This window comes from Piliocolobus tephrosceles, chromosome 12 (assembly GCF_002776525.5).
Source record: "Piliocolobus tephrosceles isolate RC106 chromosome 12, ASM277652v3, whole genome shotgun sequence".
Taxonomy (NCBI): Eukaryota; Metazoa; Chordata; class Mammalia; order Primates; family Cercopithecidae; genus Piliocolobus; species Piliocolobus tephrosceles.
This window is the reverse complement of record NC_045445.1, coordinates 5,659,837-5,687,640: the sequence shown is the minus strand read 5'-3', so window position 1 is coordinate 5,687,640 and position 27,804 is coordinate 5,659,837. Positions and strand designations below refer to the sequence as shown.

Here is a 27,804-nt window from a genome sequence, read left to right as displayed (position 1 = left end):
GTTATCAGGAAAGGCTTTTCTGAGAGCTGCATCGAGCAAAGACCAAAAGGAAGTAAAGGAGTGAGCCTTGCAGAGATTGCAGGGAAGAACATTTCAGGAAAAGGAATAGCACATGCAAAGGCCTTGAGGCAAGAGTATACCTGGTGTGTCTTAGAAACAGTAAAGAAGATAGTTTAGCTGAAGCAGAGTAAACAAGGGTAAGAATGTTGGGGAAGGAGATCAGAACTTGCACTGGGAATTAGACTGGACAAGAGCTGGCAGGCCACTGGAAAGACTTGGCCTAGATTGAGTGAATTGGGAGCTGCGAGAGAATTTCAAGCAGAAGAGAGATATGATCTGAATTATGTTATAATGGGATCACACTATACCTATTGACAAAGGACTACGGGAAGGGAGCAGGGGTAGAAACAGAGAGAACAGTAAGGAAGCTATTACTATAAGCCAAATGAGAAGGATGGTGGCTTGTATCAGGGTAGTGGTGATGAGCGGTGAAGAGTGGATGGATTAGTGATGTATTTTGAAAGGAGAACAGATAAGATTTGCTAATGGAGTCATTGAATAGGGATACAGACAAAAAAGAAAAGTCAAAAACAATTCCATGAGTTTCAGCCTGAGCACTTGGAAAGGTGCTATTTGCTATTAGCTGAGTCATTTACCATAATTATTATTTACAGGTAGCATGAGAACAATAAAACCATATGGACATATTTGAATAATTTTTTTTCAATAAACAGATTGGGAGAATGTTAGCTGCTTGTTATCTATTAACAATATTGAGGGGAAGTGTCCAAAATATGTGAGATCATTTCTGCTTACACTGACCAGTGCTTCTCCATTTCCTTCTCCCCTGGTCATTCCTTTGATTGAGTTTCCTAAGTCCAGGCTGCAATTACATGCCCCAAATCAGTGGTTGTCAAACTTGAAAATCAATTATGGAGCTTGTTAAGAAATCCAGGTATGAGATCACCGTCTCACATCCATGGAATATGACTGCTGAAGCATAAACACACAGCATTCACACACATCAAGTTGTCATAATTTTTACACGACTGAATCAGTCAAATACCTGGTTTGTGGTTGCTCACTAGTCAGCTTTCAAAATAAAATAGCTCGGTGTTTTAAAGAACACATTTTTTCTGTCCAGGTTGTTTGTACTCATCAGCTTCTGTCCACCACCAAAGTAAAATGACCATAACCGATCTTATCCAGATGGGGGTTTAGGCAGTTGATGGACTCACTCACGTGACCTTTAGTTCCCTGAACACAGTTTTGTTTGGCCTCCATTCCTCTTTTGACAGTTTCAAGAGCTGGATTAGTAAATCTCCAAGGTCTTCTACACCCATATGATTCTATGATACTGCGCTTCTGCTATGTTGCTATGAAATTGTTATTAGAAGGCCATTTACCCCTTAAACTTGGGTATTCAAAAAACTAGAAACCTAAATGATGATGACAGATATCTTATTTAAATTTCATATAAGAATTAATTCCAAGTCAATTCAACATAGCATAGTAGTAAAAGATCATACAGCCTTTGTGATTGGAAAGACTGTCGTTCAAACCTTGATTCAAGTTGCTTAACACCTCTACACCTTAGTTGCTCACCTGTAAAGTGAAGGTAATAACAGCATGTGCACCATACTCCTATAATAAGGATGAAGTGAGGTTTCATGAAAAGTAGTTAGCACATTACCTGACACACAGTATGTCTCTATTACCATCATCATCATCATGATCATCATCATCATCATCATCATCATTTCTATTAACTGAAGAATAACTGATAAACATGCATTTTCAGTTGTCATTGAAAGGCGTAGAGAAGGTTGCAAATAATTTTATGAAAGCATATGTTTAAAGATTTTAGGACTAGCTCTCCAATAGGTTTGTCTGAATACACACATATGGATGGGTTATTGGTTGAAATAGTGCATAGTTTTTCAAAGTGTGTTTAGACAAAACAAAAACAACCAAAAAGCATACTTTTTCTTTTCTAGCCATTTACTGGCAGTGAAAGCTTGGACAAAGTCATGGCACATATTGAGAACTCAACAAACAGAGTTTTATTGGTATTATCATTATTTTACATATATATATGTATACACACACACACACACATAATGGTGGTGAAAGAACCATGTTGGACAAAAATATTTATATGCATGATGTCCTAATAACTTTGTTAGGTCTTACACTCACTCAAGCATCAGACTCAGAAGAGAGAGGAACATAATATATTTTGAAATTAGGTGTATATAAGACTTTCTCTTTATAAGCTACAGATTGTTGATAGGCTAACAATAAGCTTAAACTTGTGTCATTTGAAACTACACACACACACACACACACACACTTATATATATATAAATCTGTGCATTTTTATACATTTCTATGCCCAAATTTCATATTCCTATCATCCTTTTCTATATCAGTAGCTCATTTTCAGAGGTAATGTTATTGGTGCTCTTCACTCTCATGGACAAATTCAGTCCAAATCAACACATACCAGACCTTCCTGAAGCTCTCAGCAGACACCCAACTTCGTGATACTTGGTTTCGTGTGAAATTGCCTCCTCCTAAAGGCCAGACAGGACATCAGGACTTGGAATAAGCATGGTTCTCCAGCTCTGCTCCTGCCTTGGCAATTTCGATGTTTCACAAGAATTGCTGTATTTTTGATAAGAATGATAAAAAGTCAGATATAAAGGCAAATATCAAGAAGACTTCTGGCTGACAAAAGCAGAATTTGGAGAGAAATGTGAAAATAGTGACTTAGTTCAGCAATAGAGGAAGTATATTTTAGACTCTAGTTTGTTTTTTTTTTCTTTTTTCTTTTTTTTTTTTTTTTTTTTTTTTTTTTTTTTTTTTTTTTTTTTTTTTGTAAAATCGTGACTTTCTAGCAAATGACATCCTAGAAGATATTTATCAAAGCAGGAAAGCTGTGGAAAAGAGCACCTCGCATTCACTTTAATATTTTGCCTTTTCTTTTGACATTTTCTTGCCTAGAGATCTAATTCCATTAAATATGTACATTTTTTTTTTTTTTTGGAAGTCTTTTTCATGGATCTTTCAGTTAAATCTTAAAAGTACATAAGGTATGTAGAGCAGCTTTTTTTTTAAGTGCAAATGAGACACACAGTAGAATATTGTCTATGACGGTTCCCAAATTATTTATATTCCTGCAGAAATGTACCTTGAATTCTCTGTGATGATGATAAGGGAAAAGGTAAGATTCCAATATGCCTTCTGTGGAGCACTGTCAAACCATATTAGTCCTATTTAATATCTGACATGAAGGAATTTACTTTGGCTGATACTCACTTTGATTGGCTTTATTAGGCATTGTCAAGGCTGTAACTTTGCCTGATGGACAAGGTACATAGAAGTGTAATCAAGTGTCAAGTTAGCAGTGCACTCGGTAATATTCCATTATGCCTTTGCAAAGGGACATAGCTTCACTACTCTGCTTCACCATGACACTTCTCTAGGACTTTGGAGTGAACATGTTTGCTAAATTGGAAGATTACATTCCAACTGTGGTGAACTGGAATGTCTCCTCGTCGACTTTCAAGCATATACTCTTGCATCCGTAATTTCTTCTGTTGCTTTTATTTATCATTCCCTATGCTTCCAACTATTTTTTCTGCATTCATATGAAATCAAACTCCCACCATAGGATTCACAAATGTAGGTTTTTAGAATGTCACATTTTATGGTTAGTCCCTGTGGGAAAGGGGCTACAGTTGAGGGAATCCAAAGTTGGAGTTGAGGGTAGGAGTAATCCAGATTTGGGTTATGCTCTGCAGCAGAACTACCACTTTATTACTACATATCTTGTAGGTGTGATCTTTTCAGCAGGAAAGACCTTCAGTATATTAAGGGAAAACGCAAAGTCATTGAATAAAGTGAGTAGGAGCACTGAGAAGCTACAGCAGGGCTGAAATACTCAGGTTAATATGTGACACTACTCAGAGGCTCAGAAATGCAATGCAGGCTCCAGTCTTCTCCTACAAACCAGCTCAATTGATGGCTGCCGGCTAGGCTGGTAGTCCTATGGGATAGGAGAGGAGACCATAGTTAAGAATAGTTTTTCCTTTGCATTATCAAGGCAGGAAAAAAGTCTGTGATTATAAGGTTCTCTGCTTCCAAATGATCAATCTAAAAACTATGAGACTAGACATCAGAAAGACAAATATGAGAACCCAGAAGAAAGGAGAAAAGAAAAGGAAATAAAGAAAAACTTTTAGCCCTAAACACAACTAAATCATATCCCCAGTCCACCTTAGACCTCTGGTTTGTTTAAAAAAACTTCGCATGAGAAGAGTTGATTCCTTTTCCCCCCACATACGTCTTACAGCTTTGGGTCATCTCTGGTCATTAGATAATTGTAGTGGCTTTACACAGCTAATTTTTCTATTGCCAAAGACAAAGATGTGTTGGAATTTTTGCATGGTGGAGGAGATAGTGGGAATGAAGGGAGAGCGCAAAATATGTTGCCTTTGCAAAATTGTCATCGAAAGGATAGCCAGAACATAAATGATACTGTTTTGGCTTCAAAAGGGTAAGCAGGTGTCTTCAAAGTCCCAAATGAGCTGTGTACAAGCTTGTACAAACAAGCGCAGAATCAGGCCTGTTTGTTATTCACACAAACAGAGTGTAAACCATGTGAATTCCACAGTTCCCAGGATTCAGATGGCGCACAATGGTCCATAATGAGCAGCACCTGTGCTTACCTCAATTACCAGCCAGTTCTCAACAGCGGCAGAAAGGGCTCACTAGAATTGTTTTTCAATAATAGATTTAGTTATGTCTTTTATAATTGGATTCAAAAGCTCAAAATTTCATTTTGCAACTTGTTCATAAAATTTGTATGGAAAAAGTCTGGCATTTATTCAAAAGAAATAGTCTATGAAGAAAAAATTGCAAAACAGCCAACCGCTGGTAACTAAGCAGCCAAATTATAGTCCAAGCACTTGGCAAATACACCATCTTTTTATTATTTCAGTAATTGAATTTCTGTTAAAGCATGGAGCATAATTTAACATGAGGAATTTATTTATAATACAATAGTGTTTCAGTAATAAATGCATTATGATTGTCACTTTTAATGGAGTCTTATGTATTCCCTCGAGACTGTGTGGCAGACTTTGAGACAGCCACTGCACCAGTGTTGTTTGTAGACAATTGAATTAATTGGAGACATGGTCATTAACTCGACCTGAATACCTCTGATTGCTTCTGTAAATAAGGTTAGAGAGCAAATGGCTAATCTTTGTTGTCATTATAGATTCCTCTTACATTTTCACACTGCCTTGTATATTAAGATCATTTTGCTAAGCAGCTTTTCAGACTCTCCTTATATTTATAGTATTGTCTTGTGTGGCACATAACCATAATTGTATCAGACTTATATTACATTCTCCATATCTTTATAAAGTACGATACTATAAAAGAACCTATGTTGAAACACAACTCATAAAAACCATCAGACCAATAAATGAATAAGCCACAGTGTATAAACCATCATATTAAAGGAAAGTAAAACCACACCGCAAAAGTTGATTTGGTCTCTTGCAGATCCATGTACAATTTGGAAACACAATTAACACAGGATGGCCTCCCAAAGATGCAATCACTAAAGAAAGAGCACAGCAAGGAAAGCATTGATTAAAATATCTTCATGTTTCAGTTGATGTCATGCCCTTTCTTGCCCTTCTGTAACAACATTAGTAACATGCAAATCAGAGGAGGTTAGGTTCTTTCTCCTTGTTCATTCTAGAATGGAGTTAAATAAGAACTATTTCAAATACAGATATTAAAAACTTTTAAATATTTGACTTACCATGTTATTTTTGTAGCTTTATCCTGTTATAGGCATGCAAGATATTTAGAGGGGATTTGGAGAGAAAAATCTTCTCCCTTTATGACTCAAGTAATTCAAAAAGTGCATATACGGGAAACATCTCTAAAAATGGACTTCCCAGTCATTTTATAATTCAGACGTATTATAAAGAACCATTAAAAATCTACAGAATTATGTTGAATAATAAGACATTTACAAGTAGGATACCACAAAGAAGATGAAAAAGAAGGAAGAGGAGGAGCAGAAGGAGGGGGAAGACAAGAAAGAGGAAGGAGGGAAGAAAAGTAATTCTGTGCTTTTTTTTCCCCCCTTGGCAAGATTGAAATATACTGAATATATCAAAGATATCATTTATACTAGATCTGTATAAATTATCTATACTACTTGAAGAGTAAATCACTTCCTCATTGTTATACCAAGCCACTGGAAGCCTATCAGTTTTCATGAGTTCCATGGCTAACTGAAAGTGTTGACATTTTCTTTGGATATTAAACGGGTCATGCCCAAAAGAGAAAAATAACTACCATTTCAATTATTTCAGACTTTTTGCCTTTATATGTTCTTATTTTAACACTAATCTTTGTGTATATGATGAAAATGTTACATTTGACTCTCATACATATGAATGTGCATATGTGTATGCTAGTAATCATGGCTGGAACCCAAATGTGGGTTGTTGTAAACATTGACTGGCAGCAGTATCATTTTTAATAAATGACTAATGGCCAACATGTGCTGCAGAAGTCATCATTTCTGTCCTTAGCCAGCTAATAGCAACATTATTTTTAAATTAATGTTATGCACACCATTTGAAGGATGACACTTCTCCCAATGTTTTTACCTCTTAGCCAGCCATCTCGATTAATGCTGAAATGATTTTACTTTCCTGGTATTAGCCATCTTGGATTTTAACAAACAGGTGTACACACGCTTACATATACACTCACTGAAATGCAGACTTGCACACGTACACTCATACATACATACACACACATTCATCCATTCACAAGGCACAGGTACACATACACATGCACACACATATTATCTCTTATTTAAACACCTTGAATTTAGGCATAGTTATCTGAAATGCGTATTGAAATACAATTTTAGTGAAAGGGAACATTTTGGCATATAATCTTTCTGGAAAATATCTCTCTGCCAGTGTTTTGCCCAAGTTTCTAACTGGCATAGTAGTATAAGACTCACAGAAACTGCACTGGATTTTGAGATGTTGATACCATCAGACTAGAAATTATTCTTATCTCACTAAAAGTACATGTCTCCCATGCTTTGCAAGTGAGAATATTTTGTTTGTTTGTTTGTTTTGGACATTTAAACCCCACCCCCCAAGTTGTCAAAGCCTTGTCTACACCATAATCCCTAAGATGTGCATTTGTTTGAATTTAGTTGGTAGGGACTCTGTAGCATTGTGATTTGCTGTTGACAGACTAGAAAGGCATATGATGTAACCTTCAGAATATTCAGATTTCTAGTTTTTTCTAATGAAGTGGTTGGCCACAAATGTAATTTGCTTAACCCCAGAAGGTATTTTAATTCCCTGTTTTAAATCCATTTTATTCTAAATTCTGCCTTCTTTGAAATTGCTAAATTTCCTAAATTCCTTTTAATAACAAAACCAAACACCCTGACCTTATTACTATCAGCCTGTCATCATCACAGGCCCTGCCAGTTCTTAGTGAAATGCTTAAGTTTGTTTCCATTTCTTTCTGTGTCAGCACTTCATAGACTCTGTGTTCATTTGTGACACAGGATTGTCATTCCTCTTGCTATTGATCTAGTTGTAAGCCATGCCATTCCACATACAGGAGTCAGTGTTGAGTAAGGCTGCCTGTACTTAGCTATCTTATCACTGGTGGCCATGTACAGACTTCCTCTTGATGTCAAAGGCAAATTGGATACAATATCAAATGAGTTCCCCTAGCATGAGGAAATTGTGGTCCTCTTTTCTTCTCCCATTTGCACTTGGCTTCCTTCAATTTAGCATTGATGAGAAGGAAGACTACTAGCTAGAAGGTAAGATTTTCAGGCAGACTAAAGATCTAGTATTTCCTATGCTGTCATTCAAAATAACAGGCTTATGAACTTCTATTTAAAATAGCTGGGCTTTTTGACTAGAGGGCTTTTGTGTAGAAGATTTCAGATGTTAGCTTTAAATATGACATTGATAGTCTTGGGCGAAGAATGGGAGTGAATTTTTGTAGAAACTGCCTTTTTTTCCTGACTGTTTATTAACAGTCTTTATGATTTATAGTAAATGCTGGGGAGGATTTCCAGGCCCATTTATCATGAGAAGGGAACACCTTCTTGTTCTTAATGTGAGTGTGTCATAATTAGCAATGCATGTGGGCCAGGAGATTTAGTTCTGTCTTTTCTGAAAGTCCTTCAACCTCGTATTTAATCCCAAACTGATTGAATATTTTTTCTTCTTTGAGGAAATTAATTATGCCACTGGAAAAACCATCAACTAGAGAGGGAGTTGATAACAGGCACAATGTAGGCTGGGTTGGCTAATGTATCAAAATGACATGATTAGAGTAACTCACATCTTAGACAAATTGGAATAATGGAGTCATCATTCTAATTAAAAACAGGAAGGTCTGTTTGTATGTAGCATTCATTTTCAGTAAGAGCCACACCATTTGTTTTTCATGTTCATGCATGTTTGTACACTCTGCGACCCATCAAAGGCTGTTGCTCTAAATACCAATTATGTTAAAAAGATCCATCCAGATACTTTGCATTTTGTCAATGGAACTGAAGCTGAAGAAGGAGTTGGGCACTGTGTCATAAGGCCAGCATCCATAGAGGCAGTTGAAAGGTTACAAATCCATCATCATGCAACCTATTTGCCTGATTATTTTCATCAAATTAACTTATGCTTCAGGATGTTTTTGTGTTCCATAGACTGGCCTAAGTACTGGCTTCTGTTGATAACCAGTAACACATGGACATTTCACAGTTAAGTATTGTTCTTTACCGGGTGACTTAGTTTGTGCTTTATTACTGTATATTATAAGGCCATTTGAAGTATTTTCTTATAACAAGAAAATTATACGCAATTCATCATGCCAGTCACCCTGGGATATGCAAAATGACTTTACAGTCTGGTCCCTGCCATCAGGGAATGTACAATTTAGTGGTGCAGGTTAGCACAATGAAATAAAATCATCTGAGAATAATGAAGTGATAAACTATGATGTGAAACAGGGAGGTAGCTATAAGAATTAAAAAGTCATTAGCAATGACCTCATATTATTTGAATTTGAGCTTGAAAGATAAAGATTTAACCAAGCAGAAGAGAGGGGAAAAGTGTCACTGTAGATAGAGCAAACAGGATAAACAAAAGGCATGGAGGCAATGTGGGAGCAGAGAGGAGACAAAAGTTACATTTGTGTTGTGAATAACAATCAGAAATAAAACTGACACTAAGGTAGGGTGCTGATGGAGCTCTAGCTCCAAAAACCTTATAGCAAAGAGTGTACATATCTGCCAGAAAGTCATTGTGAATTCTGAAATCAAGAGATCTCATGATACAACATATTGTCACAGAGGGTGAGTACAAAAGAGCAAAGCTTTTAGTTCACCAGGGAATGAGGTCAAGGCGACTAAGAAAAGAACATTGGATTTGTGGCCAGGCGCGGTAGCTCACGCCTGTAGTCCCAGCACTTTGGGAGGCCAAGGTGGGTGAATCACGAGGTCAGGAGTTTGAGACCAGCCTCGCCAACATGGTCAAACCCTGTCTCTACTAAAAATACAAAAAATTAGCCGGGCATGGTGGCACACGCCTGTGGTCCCAGCTACTCAGGAGGCTGAGGCAGGAGAATCGCTTGAACCCAGGAGGCGGAGGTTGCAGTGAGCCGTGATTGTGCCACTGCACTTCAGCCCAGGCAAGAGTGTGAGACTCCATCTCAGAAAAAAAAAAAAAAGAAAGAAAGAAAGAACATTGGATTTGCAATGATGAGTCGGGAAGAGAAGGGTTGTTGCTGGCAGTTAAGAAGTAGTTTTAGTAGCCAAAAGAGTTTCAAAGCCCAATTACTAGGCCTGAAGAAGTTTCTAGTGGTGAGGAAGTAGAATCAGTAAGTGTTGACTTTGACCACATCTTTAAGACGTTTTCATGACGGAAGACAGTCAGTGACTTTTTCCTGATTAGGAATGTATGGGCTAGTCTGGGTGACCACCCAGAAGGACTGTCTGTACAGTATCCACTTCTCTTGGCAATATGTTGTGTTGCTGCCTTGTGAGGGTTAGACACAGCAATTTTGTGAGTTACAGTTTTTGCCATTCACTTAGATTTCTAATGATCATGTTTACAATATAATTATGAAGTACGATTCATTCCGTAAGGAAACTATATGACTTTTATTTTAGAAATTGCGTATGTGACTTTGAATGGGCCGACTGCAACAAGGTTTTCTTAGCACACAGTGTTGGTCTCCTTCAGTGTTTTCAACACCAAATTCTTACAACCGGCTTCATTAGGTCACTTGAAGAAAACTTTTTGGATTAATTCTGAGTCTTTTTGCTTTCTGATATGATTAGAAAGATGAGTTTTGTAGTGGGTTTTGATTGTTCTCATAGCCTCAAACTTGACAGTGTTTAGTCAGTGGTCACAGTAGCCTAGTGAATAGGTAATCCTTTGATACCTGTTCCTTCTACCTTCTAGTGTTCTTGTGGCAATCAAATCATGGGAGTTAACTTGCTTGAAAACTATCAAGTGCTCTGCACTTAAAAGTATTCTGATCTTACTGATCTGATGATTATGATATCCTCTTGAAGCCATAGGGTCACAGAGCAATAGGGATGTTAAGTGACTACCCAAAGGCAGAGGATGTGTCTGTGGACAGTCCTCCCTGAGATTTATAGAGAAGAATTCTTTATGGCTTTACTCTAGGGTGTATTAAGCACACTAAGCATTTTACAGAATATGTGGTTGATAAAGCCTCTGGTCTCAGAAAGTTACCTTCTAAATCAAGTGTCTGTGATATATCAGGTAACAGATCAGACATGAAGGGAAGCAGACAATACTGATAAGGAGAATGGCATTGACCAACATCACAAAAGAGATGTAGTCTAAGGAGAGATTGGAAGAGCTATGCCCACTTCCCAAATTGAGCATCAGGTCTAAGTACACTGAGTAATAGGAAAGAAGATATAAAGCAGGCAAAAAGGCAGAGGCTTATGCTAAGCCACTGTGAGACTATCTTCAGGAAGACCTGTGCCTGTCTCAGCATGCTTTGTACTTTCCTAGGGAATTCAGCCCACCAACTGCCTGGGTTCTCCTGACAAGCAGTTGGGCCCTATCTCTGGGCCAGTTTTTGGAACACAGTAGAGGAGATTCCTCCATGGAAGCAGTTTCTGGGTTTAAGACACCCAGTGGAAGCACATAGCCTGCTCCACCTACGATTTGTGACAGATGTGATTCTTTATGGGAAGGTCTTGACCTTGTTATAGACTCCTGGCCCTTTCTGGGTTTCTTGCGAATGCAAGCTGCCACTCAATCATTCATTCTCAGCTTTGCAGATGCCAGAGCTCATGGGAGTCAGTGTTCACATCCACTTGCTTGCCTTTCTTCTCTCCTTTGCTCCCATTTTTAAAAAATGGGCTTTAAAGGCAAAAGGTACAAAAATACTTGGCTTTATATGCTTCTTTTTCCCGCCTGTTTGGCTGTTTGATTGAAATAGCTCTGTCTCATGCCAGAAAAGTCAGTGTGATTTTTAAAATTATTTCCATAGAAACGGAAATATCAGTTTATTCTCCCATATGCAAATTGCAATGCTTTCAAGACATAATGGTCCATTAGCCAATATCGGCCGGTCTTACTGGGAATATGCTGACATCCTCCGTAGTGTCACCTCACCATGTACCATGGTGAGGTTGAATCCAGGTGCCTTTTTTTCACTCCTTTGAAATTGCATATTGAAGTTAATCTCATAGTATCCTTAAAACTATTTTTCACCTTGATATGGTTTGGTGATGCATCTCAGTATTCTCAGCTGTAAACTGGAAGTAGTAAGAGTATCTAATTTACAGTATTGTGGTGCAGATTAAGAGAAACTGCAGGGAAAGTGCTCAGCAGCCCAGTTCCTGGCATATAATGAACACTAGCACTACCAGGATGAATTATGCCCTGGATCCCCACTATGGCCATGGATATAGCCTGCTATGACCCTGTGCTTGGGCCGTGGCAAGCCACCTTTGAATGTCATTAGTGATCCATAGGACATGTTCACAGGAAAGAAACATACATTAAGTGAACTGCTGGTTTGGGCAAGTAGGCTCAGGAAAGTGGTAAACTGATATCCCAGCTTATCAGAAGGAATCTGATAGAAATTGTTCAGGAACAATAGCCTACAGAAAGCTTAAATTTCACCAAGTCAGATTAAAAATGATACAAGGTAGTCAACTTTCTCTGTTGCTAAAGGAGGACAGAATAATTATGAAAAAGTGAAATTCACAGTTTACCTCAAAATTGGGTTTTAGCCTTTAGTTTCAAATTTGTAACTCACCAACTTCCTTTTCTCCCAGTGGCTCCCATCTGAATAGCCCCATGTAGATATTAGCCTTGCCACGCTCCGTGTGGTCCCCTGGGAGTTATCTGCAGCACCTGTGATTATACTGGAATTGCAGCACTCAGACCTTGCCCCAAGCCTACCTAATTAGAATCTGCAGGTTAATAAGATCTCCAGGTGACTCCTATGCACATTAAATTTGGAGAAGCATGGGTTCGTGAGTTTTCCCACCTAAATTACCTCATCCAGCCCTCTTAAAAACCTATGTGATATATTATCCCCATTTTACAAGTAAGGAAACTGAGACCCTTATGTTAAGTGCCTAGCCTAAGGTCATACAATGATGAAGTATCTATCCAAGGTGACATTCAAAAGCAGATCATTCCATGCTCTTCCAACCCTATGCTCTTCCCAGTGTACTAAAACTGACTCTTTAAAACCAGTAAAGAAAATGCAGCTGTCTGGATATGTGGCAGTGGATTGAAAATGGGAGACAGGGCACAGGTAGGAAAAAAAGAGGCCAAGTGCCTGAGTCTGGTCAGTCTACAGAAAGGACAACCAAGCCCTGATTAGTTGTGAGTCAAACATGGCGCTGAAAAGCCATTGCCAAAATCACTCATAATTATCTTCTCAGAAAGGAAGTAGGGGTTGAGTAAGTTAGAAGAAATAGGAACCAAAAGCTGGTGATCGAAAAATGTAAAAAGCCAGTCACTTATAGTTATCATAAAAGTTCAAAACAGTCTGTTTGCAGCCTCTCTGGAAGATGTAACCTCTCATTGCACCATTGATGTGGCATTAATCCACTAGCATCTTTTTACTCAGAGATCTGCTTCACAGCACGTCATTTAGCCATCTAGGTTCCCTTCCCAGGGTGGTCTTATATGTTTGGACTTCTCTGAAGGGAAACTAAATTTTACAAACAAAAGAAAATCTGTTCAGGTGTAAGAGGGTGCACTCAGAATTTTAATTATTTGGCTCTTGTATTAGTTTCCTATTGCTGCCGTCACAAATTACCTCAAACTTAGTGATTTAAAGCAATACACATTTGTCATCCTAGAGTTCTGGAGGTCAGAAGTCAGATGTGGGTCTCACATGGTTAAAATCAAGGTGTCAGCATGGCTGCATTCCTTTATGAAGGCTCTAAGGAACAAACTGTTTCCTACTCATGTGAGTTATTGGCAGAATTCAATTCCTTATGGTTATAGGACAGAAGTCTCCATTGTCTTGCTGGCTGTTAACTGAGGGCCAGTTCCAGCTTCTAGAGGCTGCCACATTCCTTGACTTTTGGCCTCCTTTGTCCATCTTCAAAAGCCAGCATAGCAGGTCAAGTTTTTCTCACATGGCATCACTCTGGCCTCCTCTTCTGCCTCCCTCTTTCACTCGTAAGGATCCCTGTGATTACATTGGGCCCACTTGGATAATCCAGCATAATCTCCCCATCACAAGATCCTTAATATTCACATGTGCGAAATCTCCTTGGCTATATGAGGTAACATATTCACAAGTTCTATGGATCAGGATATGGACATCTTTGGGTCAGTCATTACTCCATCAACCACAGATCACTTCAGTCATTCAGGGCTTTAGCAATATCATGTATAGTAACTTGTCTGAGAAAATGAATAGGAATGAATAGGTGTGGACCTCAATATTACTCTTTGCAAATAAATTGAGGAGGCTCTATTTCAAACATCAGGATGAGATAACAGGACCAACATCTTAGTGTATACAAGTTAGGCAAAGATAATCTTTTTCTGAAGTTACATCAGGATGTGGCCCAGATCACAGCTGGACCATAATCGACTGTCTGCTCATCAATAGCATCAGAGAATTAGCAGAAAATATATTTGATTATTACTTGCTTGTGATGATATTGGGATATGAATTATTTTATTTTCAAATTGTGCTCAGGGGGCATCCCAAGGAGGTGGGGAAGCTACTGGGGACATAGGCTCCCTCCACTCTCCACATCCCTTGTTTCTTGTTTCCACCACAGCAATTCTGCTTTTATCGGTTTTATATATTATTCTTCTGTGTACACTTTCTATTGCTTTCTATTTCTGCATACACTATTTGTTGCAGAAATGGGCTAAGTGGATTTTCAGGGGGCAGGAGAGATGGGGGAAAGATTTCAAAACTGCTGACACAGACAAAATGGATTCTTCCCACTCTCTGGCTAGAATAGGTTCAGGGTTCAGAGCATCTGCCTCTGCTGGCCTAATGTGATGAGGCAGGCATAGTGCTCCAGTTCTGGAACCCAGAATTCAGAGACAAAAATGAGGAAGGGAGATAAGATCAGCTGCGGATGTTGATTCCTTTGCCTGAAGTTCATCTCATTACAGCTTATGATGAAATCAAATACGAAACCGTTCTAAATTATCTAGTAGACAGACATTTGATCCCAGTAAAACCGGAACACAGTCAAGTTGATGAAATTCATACAAGTCGTAACTGAAGAGGAGAGTTTCATATAGGACTCTCGCATTAAGCATCTCATGCTCCATGTCTTTGGCAAGTTCTGGGCCTTGTGAAATGCGTTGCCAAGATCAAAACCCTGTGGACTTGCTTATAGAATCCTCCCATGTACATTTCCTATACATAGTCTGGATGTCCACACAGCTTGATGGAGCAGAATGACCAACGCATCATCTCTGTTTATCTGCAGAGAAAGGGATTTACAGTTAAATTAGAATTAGACTCAAACAGCACTGGTTCTGGTGTTTGGCTTTCTGGAGGCTGTTAATCTGAATTAGTAAAAAGTGTGACTTATAAAATAGCCTTACAGAAGTGCAGTTTTAATCCTGTAAGGTTTATAAAATAACCCTGTGACTGATCAAGTATCGTAGAGAGCAGGACGTTCCTAGACTTGCCTTAAGGAGCAGATTGGATTGCACAAATGTCTCTTCACACGTTTTCTCATGAAGTCCGTAAACAGCCTCACTTAAAATCCCCAAAACACGTTAGGTTCATAAGGATTATAATCTTTGAGTTGGAAGACACCTTAAATTTTGTGGGTAGTGGGGCCAGTGGTGCAAGTGCTAAAGGAATTTACCAATACAGTTATAGGTAAAGAAAGGAAGATTTATTAAAGTATGAAAATGTGTTGCAAGGTTGCAACATCAGAGAAGGGGCTGTCTACAAAGAGGCAGGGGCTGGAGGGAAGTTTTATAGGGTTGTGCTGGAGGGGGCTATGTACAGAAGAGGTCATTTTGCCCAAGAAGCAGGGTCATTGTGCCTGTGGAATGAGGTCATTGTTTGGGATTAGCCATCTCTCAGAACAACTGTTCATTGTTCTTCCCCACCTGGGCCCTCCCACACCTGGGGCCCCTTCCTCATTGTTGCTTACTTATCAGGACTCCATATTAAAGATCATCCAACCCCACTTCAGACCCACAGTAAGGATTCTTCTCCCACATTCTTTATAGCTGCTGGCTATCTGCTCACCTAAAGTGCAGGGTTCACTGGCATGCAAGGTAGTGCATTCTTTCTGTGGTCAGCTGTAAGTTTTTAAAAGTATTTCCTGATGTTGAAGTAAAATCTTCCTGACTAGATCTCCAACTCATTGGTTTTGTATTTACCGTGGAAGTTCAGAACAAGACCACTCTTTCCCTGCTGCCAGGGCAGACCTGCACATTGTTTGAAAATTTTCAGTATGTGTGCCCCTCCCCCCATCCCCAACCCAGAGTCTTCTTCAGGCAGAATAGTCGGTTTCTTCAATGTGGCCTTTGGCCTCATCATCTTTTCTACATCTATTCATTAATTATGGTGCTACACATTAATCCCTTTATTGCAGAAGAGTCTGGGTGGTGTAAGCATAGAAAGACTATCACATATAGAGTCTAGCATGCCCGGACTATCTCTTAAAGCCCATCTTTTTCCCCTGGCACTCTCCAGCTTTCCACCAGAGCCAACCCCGCCTGGAGAACGCATCTTAAACGCCTCCCCAGCGTCTCTCCTACTGGCCTACTCTTTGATCACCTTCCCCAGCTTTGGATTCCCCTGCTAGGGTCACTGACTTGCTAAGCCATCTTCTCTGCCCCCAGTCTGGCCTATGACCATGAAGACCTAACAAATGGGTTTGGGATTAAAATGAAGCTTAGTTTCTACTTGGTAAAGATGGCTCACTCTGATGAATAAGATAGCAAAATCTGATCTTTGAAAAGGTTGAGCAGTTGACTTTGAAGTCATTACAAATGTGGGTCCTTTGAGAAGTTTTATTACATTGTAGTGAAGTTACTGAGTACACTTTTAATATTTACAGACTATAGAGTGGATGGTTTAATATAGCAAATGTTAATTATTTTTAGTATCAGACATTATGTTTGTTGTAACCACTAGCATTCTTTTTAAAAGCAGTTTATTGAAATATGAAAGTAAATGCTGTGTGAAAAATAACATTAATACAGTCTTAGTGAATGAAGAATATATAAACTGTGCATTAGTTTTTCATCTCCTAGGCAGAATCAAGTATTACATGGGCTAGCTTTACTCATAGCCACTTTAATATACATCTGGAAAATAAATTAGTAACGTATGAAAATAAATGTAGCAGAAGTGGAAATTTAACTAGCTGAACAGCTAACAGATTTCAGTGAAGAACTGAAAGTGACATATTATGATGCTTTGCCAACTTGAAAGTTCCATGGTATATTCCAGACAAGAATGTGGCCTTAGGCCAACTATTCAGATATTGATGTTTGTCCTGCTTTTAAAGACAATGTTTCAGTTTTGTACTCACTTTTTGTCCCTGGGAGCAGTCCCAACTGGGCGCAAGGTAGGCCCACAGGAAATAAGGCCCAGACTCAGATGTAAAGCTTACATTCCTTAGCAGACTGGCTGCATCCACAGTCTCCAGCAAGCCCATGAGCAGAAGGTGGAGAGTAGAGGCACTGGAAAGGTGCTGGTGAGAGCAATCTTGCCTCCATTTAAGCAACCGTTATTCCTTTCCACAAATGCTGGTTCTCCATTTCCAACTGTGCAACTTCCCAGAGAAAGCAATTTCTTTTCACCAACACACTGAAGTCCTTCACCTCTAGTTTGAGTTCTCATGGTGTCCTCCCTGAATTAAAGTCCACCCTCCTTCTTATCCCCACATCTGTATGTCTAAGTATAAAAAGCTGATGTACTTCTTCTTGTTCTTCCTACACTAATTTCCTCTAAGTGTTCATTGGCAAAATTGACTGTGCATGGGGGTCCCACCTAAGAACACAGAAACACATTTAGCTATAAAAATTCTTAGGATACATAATTTCAGGTCTCATTTCATTGGGTCTCAGTCAAGGTTGCCCTTATGTTTAAAACAGTTTTAATTTCATGTATTTATTTATATCTCCTTATAAGTATTGTCAAATTTTCATATATGGTTTCTATTCACATCCATAATTTCTTACAATTCTGAAATTCAACAGGTTCTGAGAACCAATATTTTTTTCTAACCTCGAGACAAACTCATTTGATGATAAAACCTGACCTACACTGCTGTAAAGATATTTATTTAAAACATTTATGTATTCCTCTTACTGTGAATGTTACTGCAGCAATAGCAACAAGTTTTATTAAGGGGTGCTTATCCAGATCCCACTGAGAATATTACATATGGTATATTCAGCATATTACTTTTTAAAATTAGAAACATCTGAATGCTAAAATACACCTGTTCTCAGAAGGGCTTTAGATAAGAAAGATACATACAAAACACACACTCACACATGCACACACACACACACATTTTTGTACTAAATCCATGAAACTTTGATTTAGCTGAGGAATAAGTTGATTTTGGTAGATAAATCATCTGTACTTCATGTGTATCACCTTAATGTGTTTGGTTTTGAGGAAGTAATCCCAGGGATTTTTTGTTTCCTACAGAAGTTGCTAAAAAAATATCTAGTAAGTGGAACTCTATCCAGAAATATTCCAAAATCAACCTAGAGTCTATTTTAGCTTAGTAATAGCAGGATGACCAGCTTCTTATTAAAATAAATGAGTGCATAAATGTGAAATGATACTAGGAAACAGCCTTTTCACTCGAGAATCATAAATGTGGATACAAATTAGATTTTATCCCTCAATCCACCACCCAGTATTCTCAGTGTTGCAGATGCTCTGTGTTATATTTAAAACTTCACTTGGGAGGAATTGAGGCCAAGTTAGCCTAATCTCTGGATTAGTCTCACTTAGATTTCTGTTCTCTCAATCTTTACTTAGTAACCAAAGACAAAAACAATTGATTAGATTTAAAGATAACTTTGCATAAATAGGGTATCATTACTGACACTAAAGAGAAATCTACAAAGGAATACAGGGAAATAAGAGCCCTGTTATATAGGTCTCCTCCCTTTCCCCTCACTGCGGGGGGAAGACACACAGTTCTCAGGAGATACAGTAGTCTCCTTATTTCTTGTACTTTCCCTAATCTCTTGATGTACTTGACAGAGGAATGTACTTGTAGTTCGCATTTACTTAGCAGATAGCGGTTTAAAATGAGCTTTCAGTATATGAAAGAAAATGTCTACCTGGGAGATTAAAGGGCCAGTCTTTAAGGACATATGGCACAGGAAGTGGAAAGGCTCTCTGCACTGAGTAGTGACTGATGAGGAGCCCATGCTGGCTTTGAAGGGATCCCGTTCCTTCCCAAGCAGCAACTCAGTATGGCTCCAGCTCAGCGAGAGAGTTGTAATGTTGGAGAAGAGGCTGTAGTGAGGGCATGGGGTGGGGGCATGAACTCGTTTGGGTTCAGGCAATGTATAAAGGTCTGTGCTCCTTGAGTTGGGGGCTGGGGAATCCTTGCGGATCCTCTTTGTCACATTTAAACATGGGGCCATAGGACCAGGTGATCTCCAGGACCAGACTGGGCTCTCTTGACTGAGCTGCTGCTTCAGATTTGGGGAATACGAGGGAGAGAGCAAGTCAAGTTGCCGCTGCATGCAAGGGGCTGTGAAGGCCCAGTAGATGGCAAACAGACAAACAGGCCCTGAGCACCCCCTTCCCCATGAGCTAAACTGATCTCCAAAGAGGGGTTAGGCTGAAGAGACAGAGGGAGATTAGAACCTTCCCCCAAATTTAGAGACCCATTTCTGAGAGAAAGGAAAATTCAGTCCAAAGTGACAATGAGAAAAAGAAAGGTGATGGCATACCCCAGTGTGCCCAGATGCAGCTGAGGCTGGTTTGGTGTAGGACACAGAGAGCAAACGATTGGTAAGGAGGAGTACTGATTATCCATAAAGGCAGAGTAGCAAATGGTGTCACTTTCCAAATGCTTTGCTTGGTCAGCTTTACAAACTTAAAATCAGTCATTACAGCTGATTGGTCTCTTATGATCACACCTCCTTGTAAGAGTTACAAGGAGGCTATAAAACTTATGGTGGAGGAGGCCTAGGAATGTGTTGTCACATTCCCTTATTCATACACCCAACAGACAGAAATTGAGGACCAACTCTAGTCACTTTGGGGCTGAGCACCAGGCCCTCAGCAATGAATACGCTCAGCACAGCTAGTGTCCTTTGAGGCAGCCGGGGGGCCAGAGTGCTCGGTGCTAGTCTTGGCTCTCCAACTAGCTGGCAGGCAGAGACCAGCTCCACCCTCTTTCTGAACCTCAGTTTCCTCTAATTAAAATGATAATTGAACTCACTCCTTCTTGGTAATAGAACTATATACCACATGTTTCGCTAAGATCAGAGCCTCTTGACGAACCTGTGGGGTATTGAACAAGGGGGCAACAAAAAATGAAAAATTATCTTAGCTGAAAAAAAAGGGACAGTGCAACATCGAAGGCACTACATCTATATCTGCATCCGGAAGGCGTGCAAACTTGGCTTAAGGTTTTTATGTTGAGTGAGGGCGGCAAGGTTTTCTGGAAGACAAGGCAGTGTGATGGAAAGCCAAGGAACTTGGATACACATAGGCCTGGTTCTCTTCAAACTTTTCAACTTGGGCCAGTCACTGGACCTCCTAAGCCTCACATTTCCTATCTGTAAAATGGGGATGGTAAACCCCACTCTGCCTGTATTTCATGGATCTTAGGCCCTTCTGCTGAACTGGGCTGTTTTCCATCTGATTTGAGAGTAAATGAGGCAATGAATTATGTTGTTTTTCTTTCAGCCCACCCTTGGCCACTCCCCAGCCCCCACCTGCAGTGCAAACCAGTGGGGGTTCTGGCAGCTCCAGCGAATCGGAGAGCAGCTCTGAGTCAGATTCAGACACTGAAAGTAGCACCACTGACAGCGAATCTAATGAAGCACCTCGTGTGGTCACTCCAGAGGTGAGTGAAGGTGCCAGGGCCCTAACCATGATCTGCCTGTCCTGGAGGCAGCACCCTCAACACACACACACACACACACACACACACACACACACACACACACACGCTTTCAGCACAATAATTCATTCAGCACAATAACCACTTCAGAAAAGTATCCAGATATTTAACAGCATTTTTAAAAAACATATATTCACATAGTCCTAACATGCACACACGTTTTGCTGTGTGACTGATTTGCTGTGTGACTCACCTAGCTACTCTTAGCATAGTAAAACTAGCATAGTAATGAATAGACTAGCAGCTTGTCTTCTGAGAGAACCAATGAAGCCAGTCAAGATCCAATTCTGGCCTTGGGGTCACTAACCCTTACTCTAGATTAAAGTGATTAAAGTGTGAATTGCCACTTGGCAAGTAAGACCCAAGAAGTATGGCTTTCCTTAAAGGTAAAATGATTATTTAAATGTTATATGTTCTTTATTTTAATATGCATCCTTCAAGTGTGTTTGATAATAATTCACCAAGACATTTAACACAGCTCCATGAAATACTAAACTAGTAATTTTGAAATAAAAGAATTTGCTTCACATCCTCTCTGAGTCCAGGATAGCCACTCAATTTCCCTGAGCCTGCATTTGGTTACAGCAGCAAGCAAATTCCACCCTCAACCCCCAGCTCTCCATACACTTGTTTTTCAATAATCAGAAAAGAAAAATTGGAGACAATAATAATATTACTGCTATTAATAATAGAAAGACCTGTTGAACATGGACCATGCATGTGCCAGATACCGTGCTGAGCTCTTGACTTGCATTGTCTCATATCATCCTCATGACAACCTTACACAGTACTTATTATTATCTTTGTTTTGTAGATGAGAGAATAAAGTTCTAGGAGGTTAAAAAGAACTTTCCCAAGATCTCACAGATAGACAGTGGTAGAGCCAGGACTGAAAACCCCAGTCTATGTGTGTCCAGAGCTGATGTTCTCAACCCGAGAACTCCGCTGCCCGCAGTGGCAGCTGATACAACTTCCTCAACCCTTGCCTGCCATTGTCTTGTGCAGGTTGCTATCACAACTACTCAAGTATTTTTAATTCTGTCACCCTCTATTGGCTGGTACCATAAGCCTCAGCTGATGGGTTTCAAAAGAAGAGCTCTTGTAATAAAAATGATGACTCTTTTTTCAGCTGGCAGAACTCAGAGTTAGGAATCAAGGGCCCGAATAGTACACATCATTGCCATGGTTTAGTGGATGCTAATGTCCGCATGCATGTCCCTATAAATTGGTTATTGCCCATGCACCAAGGAAAGCTCAGTGGTTTCTATCTTTTGGAAGTAAACTCTTTTTGTCCTTCAGTAAAAATACAAAAGGCCTAATCTGTTGGCAGGGAATGATAGCATCACATAGAAGGCACTGGCACTCTGGCAGCTGGAAAGCGTTTCCTTTTGAATTATACCTGAGGTGCGCTTACATTCCTTTCAGGATTGGAGACTATTACCTCTGCCTCCTGGTGAGAGGTTGACTGATGATTCCCACAAAGGATTTTGGAAACAGGTTTCCCTCATGGGCATCCCTGCCTACCCACTGGAACATCTCTCTATGAATAATTCTTTTCTTTCTGGCCAAAGTAGAGAATATTTTCAGAGAAGGAGTAGAAATGAGTTTAAATAACTAGACTGCAGCTGGTTTGTATCTGGCTATTTAGGTCATTTGAATATTATGGATAGTGGGTGTGTGCGGGTGTGTGTGTATGAGTGTGTGTATTTGTATATGTGTGAACAGTCACTTGACATCCAAAGCTTTTAGTAGTAGTCTCTGTACTGAGGGTTCTCTTGAATCCTTCCCAAGTGTAAAAATCATTCTTGCTGCTGTTTCTCAATCTGCAGCCTGAACCACCCTCAACCAACAAGTGGCAACTGGATAAATGGCTTAACAAAGTGACATCCCAGAACAAGTCTTTTATTTGTAGCCAAAATGAAACACCCATGGAGACTATTTCTCTGCCTCCTCCAATCATCCAACCAGTGGAAGTCCAGATGAAAGTGAAGACGAATGCCAGTCAGGTCCCAGCTGAACCCAAAGAAAGGCCTCTCCTCAGCCTCATTAGGGAGAAAGTCCGTCCACGGCCCGCTCAGAAAATTCCAGAAACAAAGGCTTTGAAGCATAAGTTGTCAACAACTAGTGAGACAGTGGCTCAAAGGACAATTGGGAAAAAACAGCCCAAAAAGGTTGAGAAGAACACCAGCATTGACGAGTTTACCTGGCCCAAACCAAACATTACCAGCAGCACTCCCAAAGAAAAAGAAAACGTGGAGCTTCCTGACCCACCAAGAGGCCGCAGCAAAGCCACTGCCCACAAACCAGCCCCTAGGAAAGAACCAAGACCTAACATCCCCTTGGCTACCGAGAAGAAGAAGTACCGAGGGCCTGGCAAGATTGTGCCAAAATCTCGGGAATTCATTGAAACAGATTCATCTACATCTGACTCCAACACAGATCAGGAAGAGACCCTGCAAATCAAAGTCCTGCCTCCGTGCATTATTTCTGGAGGTAATACTGCCAAATCCAAGGAAATCTGTGGTGCCAGTCTGACCCTCAGCACCTTAATGAGTAGCAGTGGCAGCAACAACAACTTATCCATCAGTAATGAAGAGCCAACATTTTCACCCATTCCTGTCATGCAAACTGAAATACTGTCCCCTATGCGAGATCATGAGAACCTGAAAAACCTGTGGGTGAAGATTGACCTTGACTTACTCTCTAGAGTACCTGGCCACAACTCACTCCATGCAGCACCTGCCAAGCCAGACCACAAGGAGACTGCCACAAAACCCAAGCGTCAGACAGCTGTCACAGCTGTGGAGAAACCAGCCCCTAAAGGCAAGCGTAAGCACAAGGTAAGCTGTCCAAAGTGGCCTGCCAAGTGCTTGTGAGCAGTGTTTGTTTGTTGTCTAACTTGATCTTGAGCCTCATTTTCAAGGAAGCCAATGGCAGTGCATTGCAGATTTTGGTAAAGGTGATGATGCTTTCTGTGGGAAATGCAGTATTTGACATGACCAGAGAGGAAAAACTAGGAATGATCTGTAGCCTGTGGCAAGAGTGTCCATTATGGCATATGAGGACTTATGATGCGTAGGAAAGAAAAATACACAAGTGCTCTCAATGTCCAAATGCATCTTCTGGGGCTTCTTCATTTCTCTGGACAAACATTAGCATCTCCACAGCCCAGTTATACGCTGAGCCTCCTGGGTCCTACCAACCACATGTTCTGCCCAGCCTGCTGGGATCACTGACCTATGGGGTAGGCTTGACTTGGGAAAATCTTACCTGCAGGAGGTTAGAGCTGAATTCCAAGGCTATAAAGAATACTCATAAGGTGAAATCCAGAGTGGCCCTTTTCATTTGAACTACGTCTAGAGAAATGGTTTGGTATCCAATACGCTCGTTCTGTTGTATCTCCACATCTCAGGGTAGGATGTTTTTAGAGTGATGTTATCTCATGATGCTATTCAGGTAATCTTATTTCTGTCCCAGTGCTGTCACAGTGGCTAGAAAGGAGGTTCTCAGTCCTTTCTTCATTTATTCTGTCCCTTTCCAGGAAACACTTAAGATTCCTCATTGAGCTGCAGCCCCCACTATGGCCAGGCCATCCTACTGACTAGGATGCTGCAAGAATGATTGCAGTCATCATTCAGATTGACTTTACAAGTTCCAAAACAGAGGGTATTCTCTCTGAGTTGCATACCGATATACCTAATGAGATTACAGTTTGAGCATCCCAAATCTGAAAATCCAAAATCCAAAATGCTCCAAATCTGAAACATTTTGAGCACTGACATGACACTCAGGAGAAATAAATGTTCACTGGAGCATTTTCAGATTTTGGACTTTTGAATTTGAGATGCTCAACTGGTAAGTTTAATGCAAATATTCCAAAATTCAAAAATATTCAAACTCTGAAACACTTCTGGTCCCAACTATTCTGCATAATGGCTACTCAACCTATATTCCAAAATAGGGACCAAGAAGTCAAAGGCCTTTGCCCTACCACTGATTCTCCACACTTAGTGATGATGACAGTACAACCACAGCTGACAATGTGCCTTCAAAACAGCACATGCAAAAGTCCAAAGGTGTGCTTTGAACGTGGTTCATTTCCTTGCATGGTGCTCATTGTGTAAGCAACCTTTATATGTCAGCCATGATCCCCATGCTGCTTGGACAGGATTTATGTTACATTCAAGTTACAATATCAGTTTCTAAATCACTCATTTGTGGAGGCATTGTTGATGGGAGCAGTGTCCAAAATTTGTATTAATAGATTCTCTTTACTTTTGTCGTGAGATTCCCGTGCCACTCAGTCTTTACACAGAGGTTCAGATCACACAGTTCCACTCTCCCAAATGCCAACTTCTTGGTAGGACTAGGCTAGGCAGGTTGATTGCTTTTCTGTCTGATCAAAGGTGCACATCTTACTCTCCTACCTAATCTAGAAGTTAAAATAAAAGCGAACTATGTATCTTGCTCATGTTTTTAGTGTATAAAATATGGTTATCTGAATGGTACCATGCATTTCAAGCTCTGTGTATTTTTTTCTTGTTAAAGCCAACAGAAGTTGCAGAGAAGATCCCTGAGAAGAAGCAGCGCCTGGAGGAGGCCACAACTATGTGCTTGCTCCCCCCTTGCATCTCACCAGCCCCACCCCACAAGCCTCCCAACACTAGAGAGTGAGTTTGCCCTGTCTCTGTATGATGGCTTGGTATGATTGTTCAGACTCCTAAGAAAACCTGATTGAACCTGTTTGGGGGATCCTGCCCCAGAATACTTTAAGGTAAAAAACAGGAGTCTCTCAGTCAAGGCCTGACAGCTGTCCCTGGCCACTGGTCTAACAAGGGTGTGATGAGGGGTGGAACATAGGCTGCCAGAATTGGGGTGACTCCATGAGCTTTTAGCAACACTTCTTTACTGTCATTCAGATTTATCACTAAAATTAGTCAAAATGAACTTTTAGCACTCAGTGAAGGGTAAAAGGAAGTAAATAAATTAACAAGAAGCATCAAGAGAAGCCCTATCACTTTCACCAGATCACTTGCTTCTACCCAACGTTCAGTTCTGATGGTGATTACCCAATTTCCCTGGAAAAGCAACTCCTTGATCTTGACAGAATGAGGCAGCTGCTTCCTCTTTGATGTCATTACTTAACATTGATATGAATCTTGAGGACCAGTAGCTGTGTCCAGAATTCCACAGAAGCCAAGGGAATGAAAACATAAAATGCCGGCTTTTCCTGACACAGAACCGTCCCAGGACGAGGGCCACTCCCGGACAGCTCATCTCTCTGGCCTCCCCAAACATGTCATTCCAAGGAGCTGGCACCCCTTTTTCCTTCCCTCTCTGTGTGGAAGGTTCCAGCACCCATCAGGAGGCCTCCTGGCACCTCCTCACTGAAACAGCTTGAGTCTTCTCCAGAGAAGTCCTGCCTTCTGTTTCTGCCAAGCATTGTGACCAAGTTATTTCTGTCTTATAAATATCACTTAACTAACAATCATGTCAGCTACTTGAACCATTCTGTCTGAGTAATTATTGTCATAAATTCATTCAACGTTAGAGATTACTTCCATCAAAGCCCAGTTTTGGAGCCTATTAGCAGCCCAGAGCAGAGAGGCAATCTGGCTAACTGCTGCTAACAATTGATTTCACAGATTACAGTTTAACATCAGTGATATGGCATCAATCTGCTACAGATAAGATGTCGGAAATAAGTTATCAGCTTACATTTGTCTGGATCTTTGTTGTTTTGAGATGAAAGGAAAGAAAAGATCAATTACCACTAGATCTGGTTTAACTAAGAAGGAGATTTGGGTCCTGGGCTGCTCTCTCCCTGAGGATCAGTAGTTATTGGTGAGGTGCGTCTGTATTCTCTGATATAACTTTGCTCTGAAACATCCCTTCACATACATACTTGAAGTTCTCAGAACTAGAGACCCTTCCAATGGAGCAAGCTGACCCCTTCACCTCAGGGTGAATCAGGCATGTGAGGAGGCATGCTCCCCTGATGGTCAGGCATGGTCATTCCAGAGCCCTCCTCCATTGTTTGCAAGGAAGAAGTACTAAAATGGCGTAGCTGTGGTGGCATTGCTTCCTCAGTTTCCAGGCTTGGACCAATTTGGGCCATCCAGCCTTGCCACAACCTTCAGTCCCCACTGCTACATTCTCTAGGTGACCCAGTGGCCTGTCACTTTCCCCATCTTACAAAAGAGAGATGACCAAGTATTACGTAAAGGTCTAGTCATTTGAGTTGGTTCTTACCAAATGTCATGCTCAGGGTTGGGGTCCAGCCCCAGCTGAGGTCTGAGGCGAGTGTGTGGATGTGGGGCAGGGAGCTGGAAGAACACTCAAAAGACAGCAGGTAAATGAGACATAGCTTTATTCAGCAGCTCCTTCACAGGGTGATGTTACATTTATACATTACACAAACAATAGTGGCTGAGAGCCAGGTGGTAAGCTTCTCTATGTTACGTCTTCATGGCTATGATTATATAAGACGTGGGACTGTGTGCTTGTGCCCCAATCCACTGAGTCATCTAGGCTGTTTACTTCAGCCTATGCCTGCTGCCCTATGCCTGCTTGGCTGTAGCACAGCCATGTTCCTTACACCAAATGGTGTCTTTAATCCACTATCTTTACAATGTCTCTGCTTTTCTAGTAGGTAGGAAAGCAGTGTTTCCCTTGTAGCATTTATCGTTCAGAAAGAGCCTCAATCGGTTTCTTATGCCCATCAAACAGGTGAGTTTTCTCTGGAAAACTTTCTGGAGTTGAGGAAGAATAAAGCAATAACTGACCTCTTAGCCGTCTACTCCTGGGAATCCTCTCCTCAAGCTTTGCTTCTTTGTGCCTTATTAACCTTTCAAACAAAATGGGAGACAACATTCACTTTTCTAAATGACTATTCTAAACCTAACAAAGATTCCACACCAGACTATGACAGCTATAGTTCTCCATAGTTCAACAGAAGGACTCTCCTGGACCTCCCCTTCTTTTTTAGAGCTGGTACCTTCAGCAGGCCCTCTAAGAATTGAGTGCAGGTGGTGATGCTCTTCTTTTCTCTACTGTTCTCCTCTGGCCTATCGGAAGAGGTACCCAAAGACGCA

General features: G+C 40.5%; 1 protein-coding gene across 6 annotated transcripts in view; it reads left to right on the top strand.

Moving 5' to 3' along the window:
- Positions 1–27,804, top strand: part of AFF2 (AF4/FMR2 family member 2) — a 508,006-nt gene that overhangs the window by 442,784 nt on the left and 37,418 nt on the right. For all 6 annotated transcript variants that reach the window (XM_023202728.2, XM_023202727.2, XM_023202724.2 and 3 more), the window contains 3 exons: positions 20,494–20,653; positions 22,540–23,550; positions 25,259–25,380. In XM_023202728.2, coding sequence (XP_023058496.1) covers positions 20,494–20,653; positions 22,540–23,550; positions 25,259–25,380 — 1,293 coding nt within the window. The remainder of the gene's footprint in view (positions 1–20,493; positions 20,654–22,539; positions 23,551–25,258; positions 25,381–27,804) is intronic.